General features: G+C 41.2%; 1 protein-coding gene across 1 annotated transcript in view; it reads left to right on the top strand.

The window, feature by feature from the left end:
- Positions 1–12,354, top strand: part of efr3a (EFR3 homolog A (S. cerevisiae)) — a 221,032-nt gene that overhangs the window by 144,074 nt on the left and 64,604 nt on the right. Inside the window, exon 10 of the mRNA XM_039003647.1 lies at positions 4,369–4,539. Coding sequence (XP_038859575.1) covers positions 4,369–4,539 — 171 coding nt within the window. The remainder of the gene's footprint in view (positions 1–4,368; positions 4,540–12,354) is intronic.

Consider the following 12,354-nt stretch of genomic DNA (forward strand, 5'->3'; position numbering starts at 1 on the left):
TTCTAGATGTAGTCAATGGATGGGTCTATGGTTAGATGGATGCATAGGAAATTATTTGACAATGATTATCTTGTTGATGGTGACAACTGCTTGGTTAAGCTGTCAATTCTCAACTCTTCTGTTGTGACAGTATGTAGCTTTATTGTCAGTATGATAGCTACAAGCTAGCCATTTAACTTTTTGGGGGGTAATGCTACTGTAATGATGAGAGACAGAATACTGTCCACCACTTTGAATGAATTCTCCTTGATTTAATAGTAGATGTTCAGTTTGGAGAGGAAGACTAGAAGGAGGAAGATACTTTGATCGCATGTTTATTTAAACCCAATTATTTGGCCCTCTTTTTCCCTCCCGATTAAACCGCTCTCTCAACAGGACTGACCCGTTCCAACAAACATACATACAACAGCGCATACACTGTTGACCCAAAGTCCCAAACCTCATCCCCACCAAATCTCTGGTTAGGTATGTTCAGGCTGCAGGGGGCTCCATAGCTGGAGGTAGAAGTGGGCCCCTAACCACCGATCTATGATCATCCTAACCTTGACCATCGTTTTTAATCTGTCCCTGGACCAGTGGTTATGGGCGACTTTTATCAACACCATATCTTAACCAAACTTCAACCCATCCAAGCTATATTTTGGACAAACACTTTTTTTATTTTTTATTCCATAGATACAGTATAACATACGGTGTATGCTCTGGTCTGGTCTTAAAGCCACACTTTGTACCTTTTCAAGTTTGGGCCCTGCTTTTGTTTGTAAATGGGGTGGGTCTCGGTAGATCTAACGGCGCCTCTTAGTTATTTGAACTATGTGGCGACCTCACCTACCTCTCACATCATCTGTTTACTGATGCAGATTATTTGACTGGAATTGAATGTGACCCATTGTGTCGTCAACTGCATTGGTGGAAGTTTGGATTTGGTGTCTCTTGTTGTGGTACTGTAGCTATAGGACAATATTGATGTTTGAAGAGATGGTGTAAACTACTATGCCAACTTCCTCCACCCCTGTGCTAAACTGTGTATCAATGAAATGGTAATTTGTAGTTTTTCTGTTGTGATTCTTTCTGTGATATATTGGGGTGTACAGTGACATTAGTAGTGCCAGAAATTAAATGTATTAACTGCTTGTAGTCCTTTCTACACAATTTTTTTTTTATAATATGAGAAAGTAATTTGGATTAATCCACTAAGAAACAAACAGCATGGTTTACTTGTATCATTACCTGGTCCTGTGTGGCCCAGTTAGGAGGAGCGTGGCACAAGCAATGCCACGGTTGTGGGTTTACTTCCTGCAGGGATCACATAGACTGACTATACCAAACATTAGGAACATCTTCCTAATATTAAGTTGCATCCCCCCACCCCGCCCTCTGGCCTTCAGAACAGAGATGCTGGCCCATGTTGACTACAATGCTTCCCACAGTTGTGTCAAGTTGGCTGGATGTCCTTCGGTTGGTAGACCATTCTTGATACACATGGGGAACTGTTGAATGTGGAAAAACCCAGAAGCGTTGCATTTCTTGACACAAATCGGTGCACCTGGCACCTACTACCATACCCCGTTCAAAGGCACTTTAATATTTTGTCTTACCCATTCCCCCTCTGAATGGCACACACACACAACCCATGTCTCAATTGTCTCAAGGCTTAAAAATCTTACTTTACCGGTCTCCTCCTCTTCATCTAGACTGATTTGAAGTGGATTTTAACAGGCGACATCAAAAAGGGATCATAGCTTTCACCTGGTCGGTCAGTCATGGAAAGAGCAGGTGTTCTTAATGTTTTTTATACTCAGTGTATGTGTGCACTCACTGTACTGTAAGTCACTAAGTGGCATATAATAATATATAGACATATCCCCATTTAAAAGTAGTAAACCATCTAAAGAGACATGAGGGAGTCTTTTTGCTTTTGAGACCAAATTGGAGGTATAACATCCAATGGCCTAATAAATCAGGGGAGGCGTACCAGACCAAGGATGCAACTAGTTACGTCCTCTGACTTAGGGTCGTAACTCAGCCAAGTAGGTTTGGTTTTCTATGGAAAATGCTAAATCTGACATGCTCAAATTCTGGAAGTAAGACTTGGTTGCTGTAGCCCAGGGTTAATCTGACTTGAATAAAAAAGACAGCCAGCACTTGCAAATAAAGTGTATATTTGAGTTATTGACGTAAGCGGCTGAGTATGATGGATTTTTTTAAATGCTTCATTTGCAAGTGCTGGTCATTTTTCAATCAAGTTGTCTTTCTATGGATCATTAGGATTAGGACCATTGTACTTCTTGATTCAAAAATCAAATACTTTGTTAGATATTTCCAGACCCCAAAAGTGGTGAAATGTCAAGACTGGTCCACGTCCCACATCATCTTGTGATATGCCTCAACCCTAAATAAATGGGAAATAGCACGGTCTAATTTCCTATTTCATGGGGTCTTTCTATACACTGGTGATGTTTGTGATGTTTGTACAGTATAGGATATGTTGTCCTGGTGGAACCAGCTTGATACTGCATTCAGCATTCTAATTCACTTGGTAAATGGTGAACGTAGCCATCAGGCTGGTTCCACCTGGCTGATCATATACACTACCAGTCAAAAGGTTGGACACACCTATTCATTCAAGGGTTTTTCTTTTTTTACACTATTTTCTACATTGTATAATAATAGTGAAGGCATACACACTATGAAATAACACCTATGGGATCATGTATTAACCAAATAAAGTGTTAAACAAATCAAAATATATTTTATATTTGAGATTGTTAAAAGTAGCCACCCTTTGCTTTGATCACAGCTTTGCACACTCTTGGCATTCTCTCAACCAGCTTCACCTTGGAAGGTTTTTCCAACAGTCTAGATGGAGTTCCCACAAGTACAGAGCACTTGTGGGCTGCTTTTCCTTCACTCTGCGCTCCAACTCATCCCAAACCATCTCGATTGGGTTGAGGTTGGGTGATTGTGGAGGCCAGGTCATCTGATGCAACACTCCATCACTCTCCTTCTTGGTCAAATAGCCCTTACACAGCCTGGAGGTGTGTTTTTGGGTCCTAGTCCTGTTGAAAAACAAATTATAGGCCCACTAAGTGCAAATCAGATGGGATGGCATATCGGTGCAGATTTCTGTCGTAGCCATGCTGGTTAAGTGTGCCTTGAATTCTAAATAATTCACCAACAGTGTTACCAGCAAAGCACCCCCACACCATCACACCTCCTCCTCCATGCTTCACGGTGGGAACCACACATTTGGAGATCATCCGTTCACCTACTCTGTGTCTCACAAAGACACGGTGGTTGGAACCAACAGTCTCAAATTTGTGGTTTCTTAGCAGCAATTTGACCATGAAGGCCTGATTTCACAGTTGATGTTGATGTGTCTGTTACTTGAACTCTGTGAAGCATTTTTTGGGGGCTGCAATCTGAGGTGCAGTTAACTCTAATGAACTTATCCTCTGCTGCAGAAGTAAATCTGGGTCTTCCTTTCCTGTGGCGGTCCTCATGAGAGGCGGTTTCATCATATCTCTTGATGGTTTTTGCGATTGCACTTGAAGAAACTTTCAAAGTTTTTGAAATTTTCCAGATTGACTGACCTTAAAATAATGATGGACTGTCGTTTCTCTTTGCTTATTTGAGCTGTTCTTGCCATAATATGGAATTAGCCCGATTTGGTAATAGACCATCTTCTGTATACCACCCCTACCTTGTCACAACACAACTGATTGTCTCAAATGCATTAAGTAGGAAAGAAATTCCACCATATAACTTTTAACAAGGCACACCTGTTTATTGAAATGCATTCACGGTGACTACCTCATGAAGCTGGATGGGAGAATGCTAAGAGTGTACAAAGCTGTCATCAAGGCAAAGGGTGGCTACTTTAAAAAATATAAAATATATTTTGATTTGTTTAACACTTTTTTGGTTACTACTTGATTCTATGTGTGCCATTTCATAGTTTTGATGTCTTCACTATTATTCTACAACGTAGAAAATGGTCAAAATAAAGAAAAACCCTTGAATGAGTAGGTGTCCAAACTTTTGACTGGTACTGTATATCATATATATATATATATATATATATATATTACTGTACTATGGTGGAATATATACCCTGGTGATGTTTTATATATATGTATTGTGCTAGAACATGGAGTGTAGTATTCCTTGGTGATTGTATGTTTTACAAGCTTTTATATGTGATAATAGAATCCAATAGTCTTTGGTGACCAGATGGTGTTTTGATCGCAGTCCCTAACTGTGTGTGTGTGTGTGTGCTTGCTCGTGTGTGTGCCTCTGTGTGTGCTTACTTGTGTGTCTGCGTGTTTGTGTGTGTGTCTCTCTGCTTGTGTGTATGTGTATCATCAGGCCCTACGGTACTGGAGGTGTTCAACACCCTGCTCAAGCACCTGCGGATGAGTGTGGACTTTGAGCTTGGTGAGAACTCCAGACGGAACTCCGGCGCCAGCGTGTCCTCGTCCGGACGGGTCAAGGAGAGCGAGGAGCGCATCGTCCAGAACGCCATCATCCAGACAATCGGTTAGTTTCCCTAACATGCCCGTTGCATTTGTTTTTTTTGGTTCCCCATTAGCTTTTAGTCATGACAGCTACTCTTCCTAGGGTCCACACAAAACATTCATATGCCCATTACATTTTTTTATTTAACCATTATTTCACATTTAATTTTAATTTTATTTTATACAAATTCTTATTTACAATGACGGCCTACCCCGGCCAAACTAACGACGCTGGGACTAACGACGCTGCGCCGCCTTATAAGACTCCCAATCACGGCTGGTTGTGATACAGCCTGGAATCGAACCTGTGTCTGTAGTGACGCCTCTAGCACTGAGATGCAGTGCCTTAGACCGCTGCGCCACTCAGGAGCAGGTCTCTCTAAGGTCTTTCATGGCACAATTTCATGTAACTGACTTAACACGTTTCCTGTTGCGTCATGCTGGTGGCAGAGTTGGGATTTTGCGGAAGCAGCATGAGCCCATGGCCCCATCCTGACTGGTGTCAATGGTACAGGCTGGTGGCTGTGGTGTACTGATGTGGGGAATGTTTTCCTAGCACATGTTAGGTACCTTGATATCAACTGAGCAACATCATTGCCCCAAAGAATTCAGGCTATTCTGGGGGGTCGAACTCGGTACTAGATTGGTGTACATAATTAACTGGCCACTGAGTGTATATTTGAAATAACACTATCAGTTTCATTAGTTTATGTTACTGTAGGATATATGTAAAAACAAAATACCACAAACTCCAAAATTCTAATGTCCAATCAATTTTATTTGTGGAGTGCCTTTGTTACAACTATGAAACAGAAAGCATACAGTGCCTTCAGAAAGTATTCACACCCCTTGACTTTTTCCACATGTTGTTGTGTTACAAAGTGGGATTAAAATTGATTTTATTGTCATTTTTTTGTCAACAATCTCCACAAAATACTCTGAAGTGGTGTAAAAAAAGTAACTTTTTTTTAGAAGTCAAAAAAATTGTTAAATATTCAAACCCCTGAGTGAATATATTTTAGAATCACCTTTGGCAGTGATTACAGCTGTGAGTCTTTTGGGGTAAAGGCGTCCACATGCTTCCCTTCCGAAACAACAATTTTTGAAGTTTTTGTTCGTTTTGGTCTTCGGCAAGGGTTTTTTCAGCTGTTCGTGCACATACGTCTTTTTCTTGAGGCAAGTTGAAATCGGTAGCCGAAGTCTGCGCCCCTTCGTTGGTGATTGGTCAACCGTAGGGATTCTTCAATTAAGTGTTTGTTGTCATTCAACAAGACTCGTTTTCATGCACATTTTTTCACTTGAGAAATACTGCACCAAACAAATTAGAATTTACGTGACTAACATCTCCTCTGCAAAAACATCAAAATGAATGACAGAGTTATCTTAGGTTATTTCTGACTATTTCGGATAAGATGTCTCAAGATGGACAAACAGTACTATTGCCATTTTTCAAGCAAAGGTCTTTTAAGTGTGTATGCGAGCACACTCGTTCAGTTCGCCTAGCCAAGTTTGGTAATGCGAACCGAAGCATGCTGGCACCTTCAGTCTCAAAGAGCTTGCCACACCTGGATTGTGCAAAATTTGCCCATTTTATTCTTTAAATTTTTTTTCAAGCTCTTAAATTGTTGATCTTTGCTAGACAACTATTTTCAGGTCATAGATTTTCAAGTAGATTTAAGTTTAACTCGGCCACTCAGGAACATTCACTGCTTTCTTGGTAAGCAACTCCGGTGTAGATTTGGCCTTGTGTTTTAGGTTATTGTCCTGCTGAAAGGTGAACTAATGTCCCAGTGTCAGGTGGAAGGCAGACTAAACCAGGTTTTCCTCTAGCATTTTGCCTGTGCTTAGCTCTATTCTGTGTCTTTTTTTTATCCTGAAAAACTCCCCAGTCCTTAATAGCATAACCAACCACCATGCTTGAAAATATGGAGAGTGGTACTCGGTAATGTATTGAATTGGATTTGCCCCAAACATAACATTTTGTATTCAGGACAAATAGTGAATTGCTTTGCCACATTTTTGACAGTATTACTTTAGTGCCTTGCTGCAATCAAGGATGCTTGTTTTGGAATATTTTCACTCTGTCAATTAGGTTAGTATTGTGGAGGAACTACAATTGTGTTTATCCATCTTCAGTTATTTCCCATCACAGCAATTGGACTTTGTAACTGTTTTAAAGTCACCATTGGCCTCACGTTGAAATCCCTGAGTGCTTTCCTTCCTCTCCGGCAATTGAGTTAGGAAAGACGCCTGTATCTTTATAGTGACTGGGTGTATTCAACATGTCATGTAACTTCAGCATGCTCAAAGAGGTATTTGATGTCTGATTTGTTTAGTAGGCGTTCTTTGCGAGGCATTGGAAAACCTCTGTTTTTTTTGTGACTGAATCTGTGTTTGAAATTCACTGCTCAACTGAGGGATCTTACAGGTAATTGTATGTGTTGTACAGAGATGAGGTAGTCATTAAAAAAAAACATGTTAAACAGAGTCCATGCAACTTATTATATGACGTGTTAAGCATATTTTTACTCCTGAACTTATTTAGACTCAAGACGTTTCAGCTTTTCATTTGAATAAATTTGTTTAAAAGAGTTACTCTTTTACATGACGGGGCATTGGGTGTAGGCCAGTGACAAAAAAAATAAAATCTACATTTATTCCATTTTAAATTCAGGCTGTAACACAATTCTGGGGGGAAAAGTTAAGGGGTTTGAATATTTTCTGAAGGCACTGTATGTGTTGGAACACTGTAACAGCTTCTTCTTACAACGACAAAATAAAAAGAAATACCACAACCACAAAGACACAAGGTCAGCAACACATGATGAAAATATCAGTAGCCTAAACATCACTATAAGCACCAAGTGTGCTTTATAAATAGTGAAAATTGGCACCAAAGCAATAATGGCATTATAATGAATATAAGTGTTTATGACAGCAGTCAAAAATTGTCAATTATTGTCAGCTCATGCTGACATGTTTTTTTTCCACTTAGGTCTCGGAGGTGTAGGTTCAGGCTGATGCTCAGAATCAGAAGAATAATCATCCGAGATGTCATGATTCATTTCTTCCGTCGGAGTCGTTTTCATTCAGATTTTGTAGCAACGCTAACGCAGCGTCTGCGTTCATTCGTCTTGGTCTTCTTGCCATTGTAAATTATGCACGCGCTCACTGTGTACTCCAAGTAGGCCTGAGTAGACTGATAAGACTGCTTGGATTCGGTGGACTGATATAGGGTACATACCGTTTTTGAGATTATAATTAGAATAGATTAATACAATTGAATGGCCCGCCCTGTCTCTCAGGTGATTATCAACTGGGCATGGCACCTTCAACTATTGGGAGAACGAGATGTAAAGGGGAAAATCATTAAAAAAGGACATGCCCTCCTAAAACTGGATATAACTTCAGTTCTGTTTGTGATATTACGATTCTATCAACGACAGTGTGTGCTATAAACGTATTTAGGAAAAGTCAAGGACAGCGGGGGGAATGACTTTAAAAATGGCAGAGTAATACATTTTTTAAATTCATGAGCAGTCCAAATTACTGATTTATGCACTTCTAGTGTTAAAGCCACAGTCTGCAATATTTCCAGTTTTTCTATGGTCAATTGGTAATATCTATATTATAATATGCTAAGCCTTGTAAACTGAGGGAGGATCTCCACCTAAAAAAATTGCACAGATTTTATTAATTTTAGGCTCAAAAGAAGCTTGTCGTCCTCTTACAGTATTTCTGGCTTTATCCCGCTCTGTTTTGTATTATAAAGGGCTGTCAAAATGTATATATTTTTTTTTATCAAGTTAATCGCTGGTTTTGCTGTGGTTAATCGCAAATTCAGATGTAATTCAACTGTAATTTAAAGGGCAATTCCATACATTTTTCAACCTCATCTCCAGCACAATACCAGTGTCTACATTTTGCAGAAAAAAATGTAGTTAAGTTCTACCGAAGACATTTATAAATAGTGATGATCAAACATTGAGATTCACAGTGAAGCAAGAAAATACCCTCCCTCTGGCTAAAAACTCGTTGCAGATTTTGAACGTTTTTCTTACTTTTAATCCTACCCTGTAATGCCACAGAGAATACATTTTTAACCACAGATCATAAAAACGCACCGTTTTCACCTATGTAGACGCTGGAATTAATGAATATGAGGTTAAAAAGTGGAAGAATTGCCCTTTTTGAAGAATATTGGCGTCCTGATTTTGTCCAAAGTAAACCAAGAAATTTGAAACACTCTAGCTGTATATATATGATGCATTTTAGATGTTTTCAGTGCATTTTAAATGCTTTCTGACAATGAGATTAATCGCAGTAAATCCCTGCGACCGATAAATGTATATTTTGGCTTATATGTTGTTGAGTCAATTTCCTTTTTTCATATATAACCACAAGCTAAACTCTTTTGGGATAGTGATATTTAGAGAACATGATGACACTAGTTGATTTCGCATATATATAACCACCCCTCCCGCTTTTTTCAGTGTCACACCTAAAGATGTTGTAATCAGTATTGTCAATTTCCTTATCCGGGATCGAGCCGTTTAGCCAAGTCTCTGTGAGAACCAAAATATCCGGGCTCGTGTCATGCACCCAGATATCTTGATATGTAATAGCCCAAGCCCTCTACGCGATCTGTAGCAGTATGACGATAACACTGTGAAACAGTGGAAATGGGAACAATTACATGAGCAGGGGTTGGGCTGTTGTTGAGTCAATGTTTCATAAGAGCCTCCTCGATGTTGGCCAAGATAACTTTCGTCACTTTCCTATTTGGATTCAAGCCATCCATCTTGTAAAACTTGGGCCTCTCCCAAAAGTGGTCAAAATTGTCAATGAACTTCAAATCCATGGAGGAACAGTAGGATTTAATCCAGTAGTGTAGCCAGAGGAGAGGACTAAAGCGTCCCATTTCATGACGTATTGTTGGTAGAGGCCTAGAAATTACAACCCGCTTGTCTGTCTCTTTTAACCTGTATATGAGCCCTCTGATGTCATCTTTTAATTGTTCTGATTTATGAAGATTGTTGTAGTTTGTACCAACATGAATGACTGCTGTGAGCATTCGGAAGCTGCTTCATTACAGTAGGGACCTGGTGATCTATGTCATGAACATGGGCTCCAAGAAAGCAGATGGTCCTTGCTTCTGCGATCACTACATCCCTAACTATGGAGCTCTCGATAACAGCAACCACTGGAAGTCGACGAGAAGGCCGCTGCGAGCCTGTGGGGGCTGATCCAGGAGATGGCCGACTCAGTAACCCAGGACCATATTTAGAGGAGCTTGCGCTGGGTGCTGTGGTGGAGTGGGAAAGACATTGGGAGCGGCAGAGGACCTCGACAGAGGTCCCCAATGAAGTCGGGGCTCAGAGCTGTAAAACGGTTAGAGAGCTGCAGGTCTGGATGAGAGGGCAGAGGGGAGGATATGTTGTAATGTTCCTCCTCTCCTACCTCTACCTCGATTCCACTTTGCCCCCGATGATGTAGAGCAAGATGCAGTAGTTTTCCGATTCTCATCGGTGGGATGTGTTAATAAAGGAAAGTGGTCCAAGGTAGTATCCTAAGTAGCTACTGTAGAGGAGCCCAGTCTCATAGAACACCCTGGATTATCCCCTTTGTCATTTAGAATTGTCGCATCAAAAACAGCATGCAGCCTTGAAGTCTCCTTAGCCAGAGCGAGACGTTCTTTTAAGGACCCTGTTCTCCTCTAGTAGTTCAATGATCCGGTCTTTGAGGCAACGAGTTGCTTACACTTTTCACAAGTGTACAAGTCAGTAAATTCTTTCACTATGGTGAACATACCACAGTTCTGACAGTTTATGGCTTTACTGTGCATCTCCAAATCAGAGGACTCCGACATGCTTATACTCGGGTCAGAAACAGCGGTTCCGGCTACAAGAGTCAACCACGATGTGAGACAACCTTTGCCGGTGACAGCCGGGTAACCTAGCTAGCCAGGTCTAGTCTGATAATTTTAGCTCCAAGTTACGGTATATTCCAGCCAAACATGGTGTGTTAAGAACAGCACTAAGACCGTGGTCCCGAAATAAAACACTTAAAAGAAAAGTTGTAAAGGTATAACATGTCTGTGTCTTAGAAATATAAAACGTATAGCTAAGTGTTTTAAAAAGTATAAAATCAAATGCTGTATCGCCACTCCAAACTAAATGCTTCCAAGGAGTAAATTGGAGCAAACTTCATGGCAACCGAGGAAGATGCCTGCTCTCAAAGGCTCCTGGACACTCTACGAGTACTTACGACATCCCAGTGATTTTCAAACATGTTGAATATATTCTGCCTCAAATTAGCCGTTACCGCCATGTGTGAGCAGTGCTCAGAGCAGATGCGAGGCATGTCCCACCGTCAGCCAGTCAGCTACTCAGAACTATAAAGGTTATCTTCAGCTACCTCACAAGTTAATAACAAATGGCACCAAAAAGATAACAAGACACGCTGGTCTTCTTCCATCTCTACAACTGCCAACTCATGCCAAAGTAAAATATTGACATCATCGTCGTCATCAGCAGCATCATTACAATTTTCTAATTATAAAATAGGCCTAAATATCCTCATCTCTTTGATAGGGTTGATTTGGATAACCAGAGTTGGTATTTTCCATTATCCAATACTGTTGTCTTCAGGCATAACAATGCACATACAAGGATCGCAGCATCTTCCTCGGTTGCCATGAAGATTTCCTTACTACACCAGCCCAGCAAATATAGCCCGACTCTGGCCTGATTGCCAATTGTACTGCCGCGCCGGTGCCGCCAGGTGTATGTACTATACCGATTACTAGGTCACTACGATTTGGCTTGATGGTTAGAGCCTGTAGACTGGGCAAAAATTGTGTAGTGTGGGCCTTCCGAGTGGCGCAGCGGTCTAATGCACTGCATCGCAGTGGTTGAGGCATCACTACAGATCCGGGTTACATCCCGGGCGATGTTGCAGCTGGCCACGACCAGGAGGCCGATGAGGCGCCGCACAATTGGCTCAGCGCCAAACCCTCCCATCGCGCTCTAGCAACTCCTGTGGCGGGCCAGGCGCATGCACCCTGACACGGTTGTCAGTTGTACAGTGTTTCCTTGGACACATTGGTGTGGCTGGCTTCCGGGTTAAGCAAGCAGTGTCAAGAAGCAGTGCGGCTTGGCAGGGTTGTGTTTCAGGGGACGTGTGCCTCTCGACCTTCGCCTCTCCCAAGTCCCTACGGGAGTTGCAGCAATGGGAAGAGGCTGTAACTACCAATTTGGATATCACGAAATTGGGGAGAAAAGGGGTAAAAAAAAAAGAAGTATATATATATTGTGTAGTGTATTTCAGCCTTAAGCAGCACTGTGTTGGCACGTGCGTAAAATCTTCAACTACATCAATCTCATGACCCGCTGCCCTGTTTTTCCAACTCTTAAACTAACCCTTTAAATCCTTTCAAATAATGCTATCAAATAAAGTGGCATACATAATGAGTCAAATAAGCACTTGGAAGTTTGGGGTGTGCATGCAACAGACATGCAGGACCAGCCCTTGCCTACATAACCACAACCTTTAGTTGCATTTTGTGACCCTTTGCTGTGACTTTTGGAGTACAGCTAAGAATGAGATTTACCATTGAACTACTATTCACTGTTAGTTTTACCCCAAATAATTGTAAATTTTCAGTTAGTAAAATGTACGATTCTTTATTTTTGATGAAAGTAATGATGATGAGTGCGGTGCTGTTGCTTGTATGCATTGTATGTGTGTGCTTACTGTGACTGTCCCCCTGATATTGGCTACAACACTAGGCTAACGTCCCACAACGTTGCAGCCCAGACAGCAGTGCATGGCAAGC

This window comes from Salvelinus namaycush, chromosome 11, assembly GCF_016432855.1.
Source record: "Salvelinus namaycush isolate Seneca chromosome 11, SaNama_1.0, whole genome shotgun sequence".
Taxonomy (NCBI): domain Eukaryota; kingdom Metazoa; phylum Chordata; class Actinopteri; order Salmoniformes; family Salmonidae; genus Salvelinus; species Salvelinus namaycush.